The sequence below is a fragment of the Sander lucioperca genome, chromosome 6 (genome assembly GCF_008315115.2).
Source record: "Sander lucioperca isolate FBNREF2018 chromosome 6, SLUC_FBN_1.2, whole genome shotgun sequence".
In the NCBI taxonomy this organism is placed as follows: Eukaryota; Metazoa; Chordata; class Actinopteri; order Perciformes; family Percidae; genus Sander; species Sander lucioperca.
This window is the reverse complement of record NC_050178.1, coordinates 42,418,464-42,438,138: the sequence shown is the minus strand read 5'-3', so window position 1 is coordinate 42,438,138 and position 19,675 is coordinate 42,418,464. Positions and strand designations below refer to the sequence as shown.

The window sequence follows — 19,675 nt, the reverse complement described above, 5'->3', positions numbered from 1 at the left end:
GCTAATGCACGCCCGCTTCTCTTTCCGTCTTGTTCTTGTTCTTCTTCTTCCACACGTTCTCCTCCAGTTTCTGGATAAGTCGAAGGACGTCTTGCTGAAGCACCAGGCCAGCATCAACGAGCTGAAGAGAACCCTGAAGGAGCCGAACAGCAAGCTGGCGTACCGTGAGAAACTGTCATCCACCTCCCCAGCTGGCACACCAGAGAAGAAGGCTGTGAGTAGTGGCTTAGGCTAGGGGGGCGGGGGGTTATGTGTGCTCTTATTAGTCCACTATGGTTAATATCTCAAATCCAGTGAGCTCTGATGCTTGACATTCCATTAAAGGGCATTGATATTCCTGTCTGGCCGCTGTCATGTTGAATTGCTCTTTTTGCTGCTTGATTCAAGGCAAAACAGGCCATGTTTTTGTCACAGGGAGACACTTGTTTTGCACAAGTTTTTTGTATGCTCTTTTCATTTGAATAATTCAGGCCTGAAGATATGCTGTACCGGTATGATTAGTGAAGGTAGTTATGGCTATTTAGTTTCTTTTTCCTACAGGCAGTTCAAACATGTACCTCCTCTGCAAAGACACTACAGCTCACAGGAACAAACTGGAAAAATCTGCAGTTTATTTTAAGAAATGTGTATAATGTGCATTCTGCCTCTCTCTGGTGTACCGGAATAATTCTGAGAATATCTCAGAGGTACTTGAAGATGACTGACAAGTAGCACAGAAGGAAGCATCTTGATGAGATTAGTGTCAATATGTTTTTGACAACATATGTGAGGCACTTGAGAAATAATTATCTATATTTTTGTTCGTTTTCCCTGATTGCCTAACAGTGACACAGTTTCCTTTTATGCCAGATCACGAAAGCTCTCCAGCTTTGATTACATTTTTGTAATTACATTTTTTAAAGATCTGTGCACTGAAATTGTAGTCTTCAGGTAGGATAGTTCTGTTTTTGCCGGTGCCTAAATTGTCTACGGGCAATCTGTCATCTGCGGTCTGGGACGATCAGATTATGCCCGTAGAATGTCAAACATTGTCTGCGGCAGAAAATGTAATCTGCCGTGTGTCTCATTCCAGGTAGGGGGGGTGGGTTTGGGTGTTAGTATTCTGTTTGACTGACAGTCGAAGGCTGGGAAAGTCTCTGTGCTCTAAGATTCAGTCGATCTCAACTCTTTGATGTAGTTACAGAAAAAACAACAACATTTGCATTGCAAATGTCTTCTGATTTGGTTATGTGGATTGGGTGGCTGTCAGGGCCATGGGATTGCAAGTTCATTAAAAAGTTTCAACAGAAACTCAGATATGTCCTGTTAGCACCGATTCTTTCTGCCTTCCTCATTTTCTTGCTTTTGCATGAATTGGTTTATTGTGCGTCTTACTAACTTACTCCCTCATTTCGAGTCTGAGCTCTAACGTCTGTTCTTCCTCCTCTTTTAAACGCTCTCCTCTGCTTCGCCTTGGCCAGTCGGTGGGCCGAGCAGTGGGAAAGGACCCTGTTAACAGCCAGTCTGTTGAGGGTTTCTTCCAGAAGACTGTGGTGACTTCACCTGAGGTTGCACATCTCTCACTCTAGCATTTGTGGTTTGGTGAAATGCACTACCTACCATGCATCATTATCATTCATATGTCTATATATTAAAACTAATATAAAAACCAATACCACCACATACTGTACAATGAATCCTTTACATGTAAATTCATGTTTACCAAAACTCTACTATGTATAAGTCGTACATTGTGTTCCCCTTTGTGTGATTCAAATGATTGTGTAGATGTCATTATTTGCAGCAGCTGTGCTTGGCATGTCTAACTGTGTTTAATCTATACCAACATGTAGGGCTCTGAGGAGTGGGTATTGATTGAAAAACAAGAAACTTATCAACAGGACCATGACTGGAAGGCAGAAGAAAAGAACAAATCTCTCACATCTGATTCCTCATGGGAGAAAAAGGAGCTGGAAAAAGAGATAGATGTTACCAGGATGATACATAAAGAGATAACGGGGTATGGCAGAAAAGAAATGAAAAGCCATATTGATGAATTTCCATCAACAAAATCATCCAGAGAGGCAGACGAATGCTCTGAGCCACAGCCGACTAACAAAAGTCGCTTTCTGATTCAATTATCTGAGAATGCAGACTTGTTTCAAGACAAATCTCAAAGTAAACCATCTCAAGCCTCAGACCCTGAGGCAGAAAATGATGTGGCCCCGGGCTCATGTCAGATAAAGGAACGCAAAGCTTCTAAACCAAGGAAAAAGAGGAGACCCAAAAGCTTAAACCTGGGAATGCCTGCCGAGCTCATCTACTGGAAAGAAAGCAGTGATTCTACTGAAGACGAAAATGAGGACTCGGACAACAGTCCAGAAAAAACCTCTAAAGCAGGAAATGAATCATCCCCGGTGGAGATAACGAAAGATGATCAGGCATCAGGAAAGGATCAGTCTGTCAGGGTCTATAAAGACCACCAACAAGAGGATGTATCAAAAGGAGAAAGCAGGGAGGTCTCCACTAAAGTAACAGAGCAGGTAGAGAGAAAAGTGAGCCAGTTTGGGCCAGATGATATCGATGTAGGCTCGGTAAACGGACCCGGAAAGATAGAACATGACAGTTTGTTAGCAGGTGGGAAAGGGGAGTGTGTGATGAAGGTGCGAGGGAAGGGCCTTATTGACAACAAAGAGCTAGCTGAGGTAAAACTGCGACAGGTCCGAACGCATGAGAGGAAGATCAGTAGTTCTGGGGGAGAGGATATTGAGGGTTTCATGGGAGACAGAGGTCAGAGGACAGCTCTTCTGAGATTGTCAGGCAGCAGCTACCAGTCAGAAATCTCCAGGATTGTTCCTCTCAAGCCAGAGCGGTCAAAGAGCATAGCGTGTAAGGATGAAAGGGACAGGACAGGACAGGACGAGCCCACACGGGTCATCAGAAGAGAATATCGCTGGTCGGTCGGCTCTCCAGAGGGATCCTCAGACCTCGCCTGGACTGACCCCACTGCCTTCCATCCGGCATTCGCCACAGATCTGGAGGGTATCACTAAAACAGAACATCCTGATGATAGCTATCAGTCTGGTAGAGGACCTACAGAGAGTCAGTCGTTTGGCTCTAAGATTTCAGCGCTTCCCAAAATGGCTCCCCCAGCCCCGCCAGTGAAAACACAGAAGGCCAGGGAGTCTGGACTAATACTGCGGAACAGCCGAAATGCCGGCAGGGAGCCGAGCCTGGACGCAGCCAAGAAGAGACACTCGGTAACTCTGCTTGGCATCTGCTTTTCAGTCATTGGAATTAAAGCATCGCATGAGCTTCAGACAGACTCGCACGCCATATTTCTTGTTTTCTACGTTTTTAAGTGACTTGAAACACTCATCCATCTTACCTGTTTGTGCCTGTTTGAAGAGCAGGCGGAGCGGTACTTTTGCTCCGTCCTGTGGCAAAAAAAGTCTAAAAGTTTGGACATTTTCCCACACGGCAACTCAATTTATCCCCTCCCATTGCCCTCAACATGCACCAAGCTGTCTGGCAAATCTGTACAGCTCACCACTGGCTGTGAAATTAAAAAAAAAAAAAAAAAAAGGACAAAAATCAATATCTCATGTTTTGGTTGTTGGTTTGTCTTCCCCTTCTCTAACTTGTGAGCCTCAAATTTCCTTCCAGCTCACGTTCTCTGTCGGAGGGTGGATAGGAAAGAAAGGCTTACATTTTATTCGCTCCGATGACTTTTGCACATCTCCGTGCCATTTTCATACTGGAAGTATAAAAACATATGATTTATTGCACACTAATTTGAGGACGAAAGGGTGAAAAGTACTGTTATCCGTTACTTTACAACAGACGGCTATTATTTCCCAAAATTAGAGATAAATGTAGTATAGAATTGGTTTGTGCACAAATGATTGCGAAACGACGAATCAATCTGATGAACTTGCATCAACAGAATTAAAGGTCCTATGACATGCTGCTTTTTGGATGCTTTTGTATAGGCCTTAGTGGTCCCCTAATACTGTATCTGAAGTCTCTTTTATATAGGCCTTAGTGGTCCCCTAATACTGTATCTGAAGTCTCTTTTATATAGACCTTAGTGGTCCCCTAATACTGTATCTGAAGTCTCTTTTATATAGGCCTTAGTGGTCCCCTAATACTGTATCTGAAGTCTCTTTTATATAGGCCTTAGTGGTCCCCTAATACTGTATCTGAAGTCTCTTTTATGTAGGCCTTAGTGGTCCCCTAATACTGTATCTGAAGTCTCTTTTATATAGGCCTTAGTGGTCCCCTAATACTGTATCTGAAGTCTCTTTTATGTAGGCCTTAGTGGTCCCCTAATACTGTATCTGAAGTCTCTTTTATATAGGCCTTAGTGGTCCCCTAATACTGTATCTGAAGTCTCTTTTATATAGACCTTAGTGGTCCCCTAATACTGTATCTGAAGTCTCTTTCCCGAAATTCAGCCTTGGTGCAGAATTACAGCCACTACAAGCCAGTCCCACAATGAGCTTTCCTTAGGATGTGCCATTTCTGTGTCTGTAGCTTTAAATGCTATTGAGGAGGAGAGAGGGGGGGGGGGGGCAAGGTGGAGGGTGGGGGGTGTGGCCTTGACCAACTGCCACTTTGTTTGTTTGTTTGCAAGCCATGATGTCTCTCTCTTTCTCATGGTCGGGCCAAATTCTCTGGGCGGGCAAAGCAGAGAAAGGGGAGGTAACCTTTCCCCTTCTGACATCATAAGGAGGAAGATTCCAGATCGGCCCATCTGAGCTTTCATTTTCTCAAAGGCAGAGCAGGATACCCAGGGCTCGGTTTACACCTATCGCCATTTCTAGCCATTGGGGGACCATAGGCAGGCTAGGGGAACGCATATTAATGTTAAAAAACCTCATAAAGTGAAATTGTCATGCCATGGGACCTTTAACACAATATCCCTCGAACCTTCTGATTGGTTATAAAAAAATAAATCATAAATCAGATGCAGTATTCTCCTTGGATAGAAAACTAAGAGGTGAAGTAAACACATTGGTTCCTCCAACTGTGAACCCCCAGCAGGCAGCGAGCAGCCAGACACCACAGCTCAGTGCCTGACACAGTCAGATTTGCTGCTTTCATTTCACTGTTGGTATCATTAGGAGCTTGCACGCGTTTGGCACTGGAATGAAAGGAATTTGCAGTGAATAGACGTGACAGCTTTCATCATTTCCTACCTTTTCATCTGAGTCAAACTCCTGCATATATTGGCTGAAACTGACATGAGAAGAGGTGTTGCGTAGCTCTGTGTGCGAACGACCTCACTGGCGAGTGACAATCTTATCAAGATCAGATTGGACTCGGGGAGCGTGAGAAAATATTAGGACCCATTCGCACAGTCGTTTTGACAGGCTTTGAAATGCACCGCGGCACCTTTTTATTGGACATTTAACAATATTATTTGACAATATTATTTGAATACTCCCTTATTGAAATTCGAGGTGCGTAGCGTTGCAACATTTTCTCAGTTGGTCAATGAATGGCTGCTGCTATGCTGAAAACCTGCTCATAATACAACTGCATGATTCTATTGTCCTGCCTCTGCTAATTCTAAGAAATAACCCTGGCTGTAAATGTTGATTTTGTTGCAGTTAAGCTCACCTCTTTTCTGTCCTCTCAACTGCATCGCTGTATGCTAATGTAGAGCAGTGCTTGAAATTTGTGCCTGAATACATTAGGACCTGACTGGATCTGAACAGACCCAGTGGGCTTTGATTGGGTCTGGCTGAATTTCTCACCTAAACTTGGGTTTGAGTCATTTAAAAGACATAAAAAAAATTACTAACTGAATTATTAGCTACTTTGAAATGTCTGGCTAATATTAAGATTTGGAGTGTAACTGAGCAGTACACCAGGATCCCTAGTTTAGGTTGGGACTGAAATATCTTGGGCTCAGAACACACTGAGCACATATCTTCAGGCTCCAGTCAAGCTCTGCTGTTAGGATTTCTGTTTGTGTGGTGGTCTGTCAGTCCACTGACCACTTCAGCTTGTGCTAACCTTTAGATGCTCTCTCTGCTCTTTCCTCTGCTTCCCCCTGCAGGAGCCTGTCTCCACTCCTGCCATTTATGAAGAGCCGTTTGCTGATTTCAAGGTTATTCATTCACATTTTAACCCACCTTCATATGCTCCACCCATCATCTCTTTTCCTCTCTGGGTAAATGGCATGCCTTCTAACTGACTGCACCACTTTCTGATGATGTATAAAAATTATAGCCAAAAGCTATGAAGGATGAAGTATGCTACTTTTCACTGGCTATATATTTGCAATCATCCATCATCATGAGTTTGAATTGAATGTGTGGGTGGAAAACAAAACCCCTTGCGCTTGGCTATTGCTGACATGATCTAGTTTTTACTGTGGTCTAATTAGCTGGTGAACGTGTAATTAATGGCATTACTTTAAATGAGCTGCCTCAGGACCTTCATTGCAGTTCAGTGGTTCCTTGCTTTTATGGCTCGTCACCCCTTAAAACAGAGCTGTGTGTCGTCACAGGTTGCATGTCAGTACTTTTTCTTTCCCTTGTTTTATTTGAATGCTTTTAGTGAGCTGTTGCATATAAAGGCAGAGAGTAGTGACCCCAGAAGCTATAAAGTTGAGAGTTTTCAGGCCGACTAGGACACTGCGTAACATTTCATTTCGTCCTTCATTTCATGCCTTTTTAGGCTGATTATTTTACCCAAGAAATCGTTGTCATAGAACCTACATAATACCTAAAAATGGAAATACTGACCTCTCGGATAATCGTCACAGAATGCTCAGAGAAACTGCAACATGTTTCTTGTCTTTCCTGTTAATTTCACCTAGTTTCTTTAAGAAAATAAACTTTCTTCTGATCATGTACAGCAGGACTTTAACATTAGCAGTGTTTTTTCTCCATCATCATTTGATTTAGCTGCTGCCTCATTTAGTTAAATGGAATAATACACTGAATTACGAATATATTGATTGATGGGTGGTGATGGCGCAGTGGGTGGGAGATCTGGGTTCTATTCCCACTGCGATACATCAACCAATGTGTCCCTGAGCAAGACACTTAACCCCTAGTTGCTCCAGAGGCGTGCAACCTCTGACATATATAGCAATTGTAAGTCGCTTTGGATAAAAGCGTCGGCTGAATGACATGTAATGTAATGTAATATTGGTTCATTAAGATGTATATTTTTTTCAGTTACGGAAAAATTAAATAGGAGAATTAGCTAAGACTGTACATAGTAGTAAGAAAAACAGACGTAAAAAAGTCGGATTCTGATCTTAATGAAGTTTTGACCTCAAAAAGTTGCTGCATTTACTTTAGTGTTAGGATCTAGTAATCACAAAAAACAATCAAAGACTACAAAAATAGTCCTTATTTAGTTTGGTAGAAATATTTCCTTTTCTTTTTCTTATTTATCTTTCGATAACTAGTTGTGTCCCCTAGGTTCGAGCCACTGTTGTAGTTCAAACCCTATTCATCATCCTACCGTCATTCAACTTTTCATTTCTGACATGACTGCATGCCCTGTGACCCCCCCCCCCCACCCCCTGTATATTTAGGATACATTGCATGTACAAGGGCTCTGATTTTGAATCCTCCATGAATCCCAGCAAACACGAAACCCCTCAAACACAAGGATGATACTTGCCATGCCATTCCATGTCATCTTCGTCATCCATCCGTCTGCAGTTATGTAACCTTTCAGAGTGGTGATCCTGTGTCTGTACCCGCCCCAGAAGGAGCTCGGGGACAGGAGGCCTCAGCCGAGCATAGCCTCGGAGGAGGAGCAGGAGCGGGACACGCTGGCCTGCATGAGGGAAAGCCATCTGGGCATCGAGCGCAAGTGCTCCAGCATGACGGTCAGCTCCACGTCCAGCCTGGAGGCTGAGGTCGACTTCACCGTCATCATGGACCTCCACTCCGGCGTGGAGGACTTCTCTAAGGGCATGTCGGAGCTGGGAGAGAGGGATCGACAGCCCGAGGTGGGCCGGGAGGACTTTGAGGAGACTTCCAGGTTCTACTCTGCCCGTCTAATGGGCTCCCGGGACAAGTCTCCCATAGAGGAGAAGCTTCCTGAGGAGGGAAGACATCATGAGGTAGACCGATGAATGTATTCATCCTTCATCAACATCACTCACTGGATTCAGCCTGCGTGGCTGGACTTGGTGCCATAACTACCTGCAGCTTTTTAAATCATTTTTTGTTGTTATTGGACCATTTGTTTGAATTGTGTTACATTTTGTTCATGTTTCAACTTTGTTCCACACTCTCCATGTTTTATTCTTTGTGTTGATGTACTGTATTATGTTATGAAATTTTCACCCATTTTGTTTCTTTAAATTCCCCTGCCGCTGCATCATCATTTGCATGTTTTCATCAAGCCGAACAGTCTAATAAAAACTATTGTATTTCAGTGTTTGTTCCTTTTAAGCAAACAGTGTTCATAAGTTCTGTTCTAAAATATATGCTGATCGTAATGATTGCGTTGTCTTTCTATGAAGAAAAGTCGATGTTGATTGGCTCAACTGTACTGTTTGTATTTCACCCAGCCTCCTGTGGCAAAGAAAGAAGCCAGTGCTGTGAGCGTGGCCCATATGCTGAAGAGGGGTGACACCAAGACGGAGACACATACGAATGGATCGGAGATCCACCCCAACATCATGAATGTCTCACCGCAGGTAAAGCCACAATAAGAATATAAGTAAACCTTACTAAACTGTCATGAACAATGTGTTGCTGTCCCACATTGGCTGCCTTTTTTTTTTTTTTTAAACCTTCGTGTATAGTGATCCACTGTTCCAGCCAGTGAGAGAAATGCATGTAGCATTGTATCTTACAGTAAACTGTTTTCCAAACATTAAGTAGCTAAGCTACACTTTTAGTGTTCTGAACGTGCTCATATTATGCTCATTTTCAGGTTCATAATTGTATTTAGAGATTGTAACAGAATAGGTTTACGTGGTTTAATTTTCAGAAAACACTATATTATTGTTGTACTGCACATTGCTGCAGCTCCTCTTTTCACCCTGTGTGTTGAGCTCTCTGTTTTAGCTACAGAGTGAGACATCTCACTTCTGTACCATCTTTGTTGGGAGTTTCACATGTGCAGTAAGTACTGCTAGCTTGTCAGTTGCAGAGTATGAGGTCGTGCCATGCTAGCAGCTAGGTGAGCATTATAACGTGTGTTACAAAGTGACCACGTTTGTCTCTGAAGTAAAGGCTGGACTACAATAGAGCTGTTTGGAGCAGTTTGTGAACAGTGTTTTCTCTGGAGGTGGACTTTGGGCTTTTTCACTTTGTAAACCTATAACGTGCACAAAAAAGATATATAACACAATAAAGAGAAGGGAAAAAGCCAAAAAGCATAATATGAGCACTTTAAAGTCAGGTACATATTTTTTATTCAGACCCAATATTTGTGAAAGGAATAGTTTGACATTTTGGGAAGTACATGTTGTTTTATTGTTGTTGCTGAGAGTCAGATGAGATGATCGATCACTCTCATATTTGTCCAACATAAAGATACAACCAGCAGCCTGTTACACACTAATTAAATGATATCTTGTTAAAGTGTTTAAAAGGACACGTTATGGTTTTACAGGAGGTGATGTGCCGCATAGTCCATATCCTTGACATTCTATTTCCGGGATTGCTCCGTTGCCGTAGGAAATCCCGCCGGATTTCACATTTAGGCCAGATATCCGTTACCTTGGGCTACCTTTATTTTGTAATCAACTCCGGTTGATTTCTGAGGACTATGGTTAACTGCTCCTCAGATCTCTGCAGGGTAAATCCAGACAGCTAGCTAGACTATCTGTCCAATCTGAGTTTTCTGTTGCACGACTAAAACTACTTTTGAACTCACACGTTTCACCAAAACAAGTTCCTTCTTGAGGCTATTTCGCAGCAGCACCGCGGCTTTTCCCGGTGCCTAGCACCACCCAAGAGAATTGTGACTGGTTTAAAGAAATGCCAATAAACCAGAGCACGTTTTTCTCCCATCCCGGAATGCTGTGTGGACTAGCCAGACCCTCCTCTGCAGCGCCGCGGTGGAGGAGGGTCTGGCAAAGCTAGACTATGTGCCGGATGATTTCTTTTGGCTGGGCGCAGTGACTTCCCGGAGTCTCCATTGGTTGCCTGTCAACCTCGTGGTGAGAGTCACTGTCATTTTTACACTTTTTTGTACGGATTTCACAAACAATATATACCAACTTAATTAGTGAGCTTTAGGGGTGCTGGTAAGCAGACTTTGTTACCATCAGACAGAGCCAGGCTAGCTGTTTCCCCCTGTTTCTAGTCTTTATGCTAACTTGCTGCTGGCTGTAGCTTCATAATCCAAAAGACATGCTGGTATCAATCTACTAATGGTTACACTTGAAGGTATCTACATAAGAGTGACATGACACTGTCATGAACATGTCATAAACATTATAAACAAGTCATAAACGTTTATGACATAACTCTTCTTTTAGTAAGTGTCATTCGGTTTTTGGCATGACAAGTTATGGTTATGGTTAGGGTTAGGATTCATGTGTCGTGACTGTGTCATGACAGTGTCTTGTGTGGTCATGACAGTGTCATGTCACTCTTATGTAGATACCTAAAGCGTTACCCTACTAATTTATCAGATATACCTTTACTTTTCCTCTTGTTCCTTTTCTTTTTGTCATAATTTATATAAGAATGTATTGTATTGGCCTTGCAATGAAAAATGAAATGTTTTTTCTGAGCTCTGAAGTTGGTCTTGATTAGAGGAGGAAGCATTTTCTTTAGGCCGCCGTGACATGAAGCCCATATTCCCCAGACAGGGATGACATAATTGTACCATTATGGAGTGATTAAAGTATTGACAGTGTATTAATGAGGATGATGAAAGCAGGTGTGAATTCCATTCATCTCCACAGGCAAAGATTTGAGTGCTGGCTTGAGTGTCCCACAGGTGCCTTATTAAAATGTAATCATTGCCATTCAGCTAATGGTGTGGATGAACTCAGGCAATGATGTAGAGTGGGTGGCTTTGAAGTGCCAGATCAGTGTTAAGTCCAATCTTCTAAGACGTCAGAGTAAGACATCTTTGGAGTGTGCATCTGCAGCAAATGGAGGATGACGTCATCGACGGGCAGACAAAGATCTCCAGCACCGACGTTGTTTAGCCAGCAGAGGGAGCCATGTCATGTCTGTCGAGTCTCTCGGCAGCACAAAGGATCGGATGCTGCCAGCTGCCTGCATGTCAGCGACAGCTTTTGAATTTGGGTTGCATTGCCACCAGACTGTAGTCAAAGGAATGTGCTCATCTCGAGGATTGCCTTCATAAACTGTTCATCACATATACACGTTTGATTGTCAGTCTATGGCTATGAAATATGTTGTCAATACAAAACCTTTCACAACTCATCTAGGCAAAAATGTGCACGCACTCCTCTTACATAAAGCTAAAGAGATTATATCACATTGTTCAGAGTATCTTGATTATATTTTTATAACTTATAACTTTAACTTAGTTTTTTTTTTTAGGCCAATGACCTCTTAGCTGAGAGAGAGACGAAGCAGTGACCCCCTACTACACATTGTTTAAAATTATTGACAAATTCATATATTTACATATTGTATTTTAATGTTAAACATACATGTAGCACAAATCCTTAAGCTTAGCTGTATCTGTGGATGGCTACCTTAGTTGCTACCTTACCTAAAGACCAGTAAGCCTATCATCAATGTGTAAATCAAAATCACAACTAGGCTGATTTATCTTTGCTAATATGTTGGACTCATGTTTATGTATATAAGTTTTTTTTTTTTATAACTTGAAAAATACAAAACAACTGATAAACTGTACAATTAACCCAAATAGTGGATAACTGCAGGAAGTTTGTGTAAAACAAGCGATTTGAGCTTGGATGAATTTTGAGCAGATCATTTCCTGTGAATATTGTATCAATGATATGCTTTCCTGTTATTTTTTTACTTTTAATACTATTCTCTGTATTATGTTTATTTTTTTTTCAGCAATCACACATACTTAATAGGCTTTTTTTTGGGACAAATGTATTTTCTTTGCCCTGATGCTTGGCCATTGTTCCATTAGCTCTTTGGTTGTTTTAATGGCGTACTTTTCTAATGCAGGACGGGACTGTTTAACAGAGAGGGAAGGCTCTGTGAAAAGAGCTCGTGGTCAGGTCCTAACCGTGCCCCAGTTTATATCCTAATTAATAATCCAAAGTTTAAAAATAACAATTTAATTTAGTTTTTTTTCACAGAAATTAATGAAACGTTAAGATATAGACCAACTGTATATTAAAAAAAAGGGAAAAAAAAGGTTGTCTTAGATTCTAAAAATCTAGAAGACCTTGCGACCCCTCCTGAAGCTTTGGCGACCCCTAGTGGGGGACCCTCAGGTTGGGAACCAGTGCATTAGAAGCATTTACAGTACATGTGTCCATTCAGTTGCTCTGAAGTGAGACTGTGTAGCTTTTAAATGACAAAAGAACACCTCTTCCCCTCTCTTATAAAATCACAAGCAGTAAATGCACTTTTGCTCATTTTAATACACTTCAATACACAATTTGTCTGCTACAGCATCTCTTGGTCTGGTATGACCAGTAGCTTATGGTTATGTTAGCAAACTTTAACTCATCATTGCTGTGTTACTGACATTATTGGTTACACTTTACTTGAAGGTATCTACATAAGAGTGACATGACACTGTCAAGAACATGTCATAAACATTATAAACAAGTCATAAACGTTTATGACATAACTTCTGTCATTAAGTGTCATTCGGTTTTTTTCATGACAAGTTAGGGTTAGAGTTAGGGTTCATGTGTCATGACAGTGTCATGTGTTCATGACAGTGTCATGTCACTCTTATGTAGATACCTTCAAGTAAAGTGTTACCAAATTATTTTATCAGCTTGCTTAATGGCTTCATATTTCAGCAATGTCTCAGATATGTGTTTTTTATCACAAAAGTTCTGAAAGACAATAAGTAACAATAATGGTTCAAAACAACTGATAAACTCTGCAATTAACCCAAATAGTGAACGCAATAACTGCAGGAAGTTTGTGTAAAACGAGCCATTTGGATGCAGTTTGAGCTTCTTTTTTTTAAGACAAATGTATTGTTTTCTTCGCCCTGACGCTTGGCCATTGTTCCATTAGCTCTTTGGTTGTTTTAATGGCTCTGTGAAAAGAGCTCGTGGTCAGGTCCTAAATTAAAGAAACGTTAAGATATAGACCAACTGTATTAGTAAAAAAAAAAAAAAGGTTGTCTTAGATTTTTAAAATCAAAAAGGCCTTGCCACCCCCATACACTCAGGAATTTGTCTGCTACAGCGTCTCTTGGTCTGGTATGACCAATAGCTTATGGTTATGTTAGCAAACTTGAACTCATCATTGCTGTGTTACTGACATTAATGTATCAGATTGCTTAATGGCTCCATATCATCCTTATCACAAAAGTACTGAAAGACAAGAAGTCAACACACAAACACACTTCATCCATACGATGTGTTTGTTGTTTTCTGCTTGTGGTTCCATAGGCAGAAATTGGGACTGTTCACCACAGGTGGAACTAATGGCATTACCGAAGGCTCCAGTCAGCGAGCGCTGTTAGCGAGCCAGCATTAACAATAGAGCTTTGTTACGGCAGACATTTTGGCTCGTCATAGCAGAAAAGCACAAGTGAAACAAATTTGGTTTAATTAATGAGGGCTCAGTTCCATCAGGTGTCTCAGTAAGCCGTGACAGTGAGCCAGTAAGCACAATACCAGAACCCTGGAAGTATACAGTAGCTCCCTTAAATGGAATGTGTTTGCTAAGTATGTTATCAATTACACCTGTGCTTTTCCTGCAATGACACGTCAAAATGTCTGCTGTGAACAAGGTTTCTGCGGGGTCTTAAAAAGTCTTAAATTTCTAAATCAAAATTTTAGGCCTTAAAAAGTCCGCTGAAGGATTGTGTTCTAGGTCTTAAGGTGCTCATTTTATGCTTTTTGGCTTTTTCCCTTTCCTTTATTGTGTTATATATCTTTTTGTGCACGTTATAGGTTTACAAAGTGAAAAAGCCCAAAGTCCACCCCAAAGGGACTTACCATCTCCAACAGCTAGCTGCTAGCGTAGCACTCCCTCATTCTCTGCTTCTGACTGGCTAGTAGTCCCTACCTAGCTACTGAGCATGTGCGACTCCCAACAAAGATGGAACAGAAGGGAGATGTCTCACTCTGTAGCTAAAACAGAGAGCTCAACACACAGGGTGAAAAGAGGAGCTGCAGCAATGTGCAGTACAACAAAAATATGGTGTTTTTTGAAAATTAAACCACATAAACCTATTCTAAACCTCTAAATACAATTATGAACCTGAAAATGAGCATAATATAAGCACTTTAAATACTTTTAAACAGGTCTCCTATGTCCACGCAACGCTACCTCTAATGCTCATTTTTATTGATTCCGTGTTGCTGTAGTTCTTTCTTTTGTAGTCCAAATAGAATTCACTGTATTACGACTACAAATGAGACCAACATGCAACTTATATTGCAGCCAATCAGCTTTCGTGTTATTGGTGCGAGTCTCTTTCGGATTGTACCACGCACATAAAACGGATTTTATTCTTCAGCTATGTGGAAGTGGAAGTTCAGCGATACTTGGCTTCAAAAAGCTGAATTTTGGGCTCAGTTGATGTTTTGATAAAGGTCTTAAATTTCATTCATAATGGTCCTAAAAAGATCTTAAAAAGTCTTAAGTTTGGTGAAACCTACAGAAACCCTAATACCAGGGTCCTGGAATTATAACAAGTAACTGTGGTGCAGTTATTATTTTGGTTATTTAATACACCTACAGTATTATTTTCCTGCCATGTCTGCTATGAAAAACGGTCTATGCCGTGTTCCTATTCTATACTACATGCTGATTCTAAGCTGCTTTTGAGTATGTAGGGTGTAAAAGAAAAGGTGAATTCAAGTACAATCAAAGCAGACAGATATACTAAATACGGTCCATTTTTGAGTGTGGTGCTGCACACTATTCTCCCACAATGCAATTTAATATTACTTAGGAAAACATTTGGATGTCTCTTTGTGAAGTTCAATTGGCAGTAGCTTTCCAAAGTTGCAGTTTGATTGACATTGATCGACATGAGACAGTGTATCATTTCCTGTTAGTATAAAATGGTAAAATATGTTTTTGCATACTAACTTTTAAAACAGTATGGTATTATTGGTATTTATTGCATACTGTATTAAACTAGTATGTAGTATAGATTTGAGACATGATGTCTTACAGTCTTTAAGGCTGTACTAATCCATATTTTTATTTAAAAAAAAGGATCAAATATCTCTGTGTGTATTGTGAAAGGGGTTGCTTGTAATCACCCCACACTGCAGTTTCCCACAGCACTAGTATGTAGTATCTTAGCATCTTTTGGCTCATTGCTTTGGTTTTATGGCCTTTTAAGCATCTCATTGGTGTTTTTATATTAATGTATCAAATGACAACGTGAAAACTATTAGACGATGTGAAAGATGTCACTCGTAATGATGAACCTTCAGAGAATTATCACCTGAATCTGCAGCTCCCCTCGGCTTTACTATTGTTCGTTCACTCTCAAACCTCTCATTGCCTTGTTTTCGGGCACAGCAGGCCGCTGTTTTCAGAGAAAATGCTCTAAAAACCAACGGCACACTACCTGCTTAGCACAAAACAGACAAGGAAAGATAAAATTGCTCTTACATTTGTTGAGTGACCAGAACATAATTCCAAATGAAATACATGCTGATGTTGCTGCTGTAAATCAGTAACTGTTAGTTAACATGTTCACCAAAACCACTTTATAAGGTGATAGTATGTCTATTTGTGTTTATATAGTTTGGTCTGCTGGCGCCCCAAAAGGCTGCTTTAAATAGATAGGAGGTCCATCTGGACTTATGTGTATTTCCAATAGGATGATTGAAGTAATGGCCCAATCCCAAAGTCCGAACTCAAAGACTCACTGCCTTTGGTGCGTGCTCTTGCGAAATTCGTAAGGGTTTAGGGTTGTCCCAATGTCGAATTTCAAAGGGCGTGAGGGTTTGGGTACACACTTACCGAGCCCTTTCCGTGAGTCTGCATCGATGCAGACTTCACCAAAGGGAGTTACCCACAGTTCAAAGCGTTGTGACGTTTACCACGGAGACTAAAGGGAAATCCGGGAATTACAAAAGGTAAACAACAGCACGACACACAACCACGGAACACAGACCAACCTGTTGTCCAGCTCGTAAAACAAGAGTCTAAAAAAATTTGGAATCAGGCAGCCGTGTCCTGTGCCTTGGCCGTGTGGAAAGCTACAAACTTAAAATGAAAATTCCCAAACCGGCAAGTGTCAGCAACATCTTTGTTATTAAACGTCGCCAAGGTAACATGTGATCTCGTGAAGTGCTGTCCCAATCCCATTTATACATATCTGAGCCCATGTGGCCTCACACACTCACTCACTTAGCACCTGAGATCAATTAAGTCCTCAGTCCTCAGGGCTCACTTTGGGATTGAGCCAATGTATGATCACCTATTGTATTTTTTTGATGTAGCTGGCCTTACTTCATATGAGGAAGTTAATAAAGACTCTGCCCACAAGTCTGTTTCTCTCTCTCCTTTAGAACTATGGAGTCATCAGCCCTCTGGAGGCTCCTGCAGCCCTCAAAGAAAATGGCTCCCCTGTAAGTATCTTCACAGAGGAAATACATTAGTGTGACAGCATGTGTGTGTGGCGGCGTATGAAGAAACTTATGCCATTGTGATGTTGCTGTCCCCTTTTGTAACCTCGACTTTTACTTCATACCCTTCTCTATAAGTGTAAAAAAATGAACAATGTTTGAAAAAAGAAAAAAAAACCAACATCTGTGTGTGTCTGAGCATGTTTGCAGTACTGGTTGCCATGACACTTGTATTTTATGTCATAATAATGACTCAGTTTTATGAAACAGAATGTGGATGTGAAAATTTAGGCTAGATGAATATTTTTTTACTACCAGTGTTTGGAATAACTGATTATTTCTCACTTTTATTTTCTGTCAAAAGCTGAAATTCAAATTTTCAACAGAAAAGCCTGCGTTACAAACTTCAAGGTTCCCTGTGGAGTTTTTGACCTTTTGCAGAGCTACGGAGCCAATTTTCTATGAGTGGGTCCCCGTTTTGTTTGTCCCATGCACGCCCACATGCAGTCGTGCCCACGAGTGGCACGGTACACACTACTGCCAATGGTTTCACACGATTGTGAAGCTTTAAAGTATTTGGCATTGCCAAGTAATGTTTTATGAGGAAGCACAATGCACTTTGGTGCAACTCCACCGGGCACCTGTAACCTTTGTGTTGTCTTACTGCGTACTATGCAACTTGTCAAAATAGAAAATTAACACTTTTTTGACATTTTTGTTGCCTTTTTCCAAGTTTTTTAAGCTTTTTTTTCGACGCTTGTGTCACTTCTTTCTACATTTTTGGCATATATGCCACTAACACCAACTTATGACCACTAGTTTTACACTTATTTTTGAAATTCATGGTCAATAAACCTCATTTATTAGACTGAGTAAACCCAGCCTGATCTGCCGGCGATTTGATTTCTCCCTGCAGCTCAGGCTGGAAACCTGTACGTTTATCTATCCTGCTTCCGTTACAAATTTGCGGGGACCAATCACAAACTGGCTTATCCTACTGGCGTGCTATTGGCGGGTTTAACACGATGACGATAGAGAAGCGACCAAGCAGCTTTTTGTTTACATTCAACATGGCGGCCACCGAAGCGCAGCAACCCGTTGATGCCGCTGTCGCTGCTACGTCACCCGGATCGTTGGTCTGATTGGTTGAAGGACTATCCAATTGCGTACAGAGTGATTTGAACTATGCCTGTTGATCATGCCTCTTGTGCGGTAGAAAATACAGAGCAGACTCCCCAGACTAATGTTCAATCTTAAAAGATTGAGCTTGGTCTGGTGATAGCCAGACTGCTCATTTATATAATATTATGTCTAAATTTAACAAATAGTTCAGATCAGAGGATGCCGAGTGGATAATCACTGGTATATGTCAATGTTTAGTCAGGATAGACTGTTTTGAAACCATTTCAGTCTTTTTTTTTCAAATGCCATATCAAATTGAATAAAACACCCAAAATTGAATAAAAGTGATCATTAATTTTACCTGCGAAGAGCGTTGTATGAAACCATCCCTGTTATTTTTGGGTAATTTGGTTAAAAGAAACCCATATTTCTGATATAGAAACTTTGAAAACGGGTCAAATTTGACTCGAGGACAACAGGAAGGTTAATGACGTGGGCCTTTACCAGGAAAGGCCTAACAAAAAAGACAAATAATGTACAAAAATAATATAATAATTGGAAATGTATTGTTGGAATTGGACCAATACTGGGGGGAAAAAAAGTCAGGATATCTCTGGAAGTGAGGAAGTGTGTGACGCACATGGTTGAAGTATCATCAGAGCGCTCCGTCCACACACCACACACACACACACACACACACACACACACACACCACACACACACACACACACACACACACACACACACACACACACACACACACACACACAGTGTGTCTGCAGTGTGTCCCCCACATGTGTATATGACTCCCCTCTAATGAATGTGCTATAGGTAAAAGCTGGAACCCAGGGGAGGGAGTCTGTTGTGTCCCCGCTGACCATCACCGCTGAGAGCGTCACCTCAGCAACCACAACTCAAGTTACCAAGGTAACACTTTATCTGTTCCCATGGTTACAGTTTAATGACTGGAGCTTGGAGTCAGCCCACCATGTCTGTATCTTGTGGTACACTCCTAAATATGTCTCATCCATCCCTCCTTGTCGACACATTGGAGTAGATGATCAACTAAAACTAATACATGTAATTAATTCGATTATTTTGTTTTTATTGACATATAGTAAATGATTAGGAACAATATATGTACAATTCAGTTCACAAAATGTAATCTACAGTAACAATGTTATGAACTCCAATAGGCTTTACAACAATACCTGTCTTTACTGAGACTTTGTCCTCCATGAAGTGACATTTTTAGTTGGTAATTAGCTTATGATCCATTCAATTTCTTTCTGTGTGTGTTCTGCAGACTGTGAAAGGAGGCTACTCAGAGACCAGAATCGAGAAACGGATTATAATCACAGGAGATGATGATGTGGACCAACATCAGGTGAGGAGGAGTACAGTAGGACAATGTTCCAGAAGTAATAAGGCACAGGAAGCCAATATGTGAGGTTTATGACTCAATGCAATAATGCTTCATGTCCCCAGGCCCTCGCCATGGCAATCCAAGAGGCCAAGCAGCAGCACCCCGACATGCAGGTGACAAAAGCAGTGGTTATCAGGGAAACCGAGTCTCCCACTGAGGAGCTGCTGCACCAGCAGGCAGAGGTATGTCAGACAGTCTGGTCATGTGATCAGAGTGCAGGTTACAAGATTACTATGCTTTGTGTCATCGCATCGCTTACTGAATGGGGCTACCAGTCACAGGCCCAGGGGGTCAGAGGGCCTCTGCTTGAAGTAGCTGTTAACATTTCCAATTGTCTACCAAGAAACGCAAAACATCTACAAATAGATGCAAAATAACCACAAAGAGACGCAACTGCAAATAGTACAAAGAGATACAAAACGTCCACACAGATACGAAAATGACTCAACATGACTACA

General features: G+C 41.3%; 1 protein-coding gene across 10 annotated transcripts in view; it reads left to right on the top strand.

Moving 5' to 3' along the window:
* LOC116036703 (protein 4.1-like) overlaps positions 1-19,675 on the top strand; it is an 89,364-nt gene that overhangs the window by 66,391 nt on the left and 3,298 nt on the right. For 6 of the 10 annotated variants that reach the window (XM_036001729.1, XM_036001730.1, XM_031280286.2 and 3 more), the window contains 10 exons: positions 68-214; positions 1,461-1,547; positions 1,833-3,239; positions 6,047-6,097; positions 7,718-8,077; positions 8,531-8,659; positions 16,613-16,672; positions 18,623-18,718; positions 19,098-19,178; positions 19,280-19,399. In XM_036001729.1, coding sequence (XP_035857622.1) covers positions 68-214; positions 1,461-1,547; positions 1,833-3,239; positions 6,047-6,097; positions 7,718-8,077; positions 8,531-8,659; positions 16,613-16,672; positions 18,623-18,718; positions 19,098-19,178; positions 19,280-19,399 — 2,538 coding nt within the window. The remainder of the gene's footprint in view (positions 1-67; positions 215-1,460; positions 1,548-1,832; positions 3,240-6,046; positions 6,098-7,717; positions 8,078-8,530; positions 8,660-16,612; positions 16,673-18,622; positions 18,719-19,097; positions 19,179-19,279; positions 19,400-19,675) is intronic. The other 4 variants (XM_036001732.1, XM_031280322.2, XM_036001731.1 and 1 more) reach the window with 3 other exon arrangements.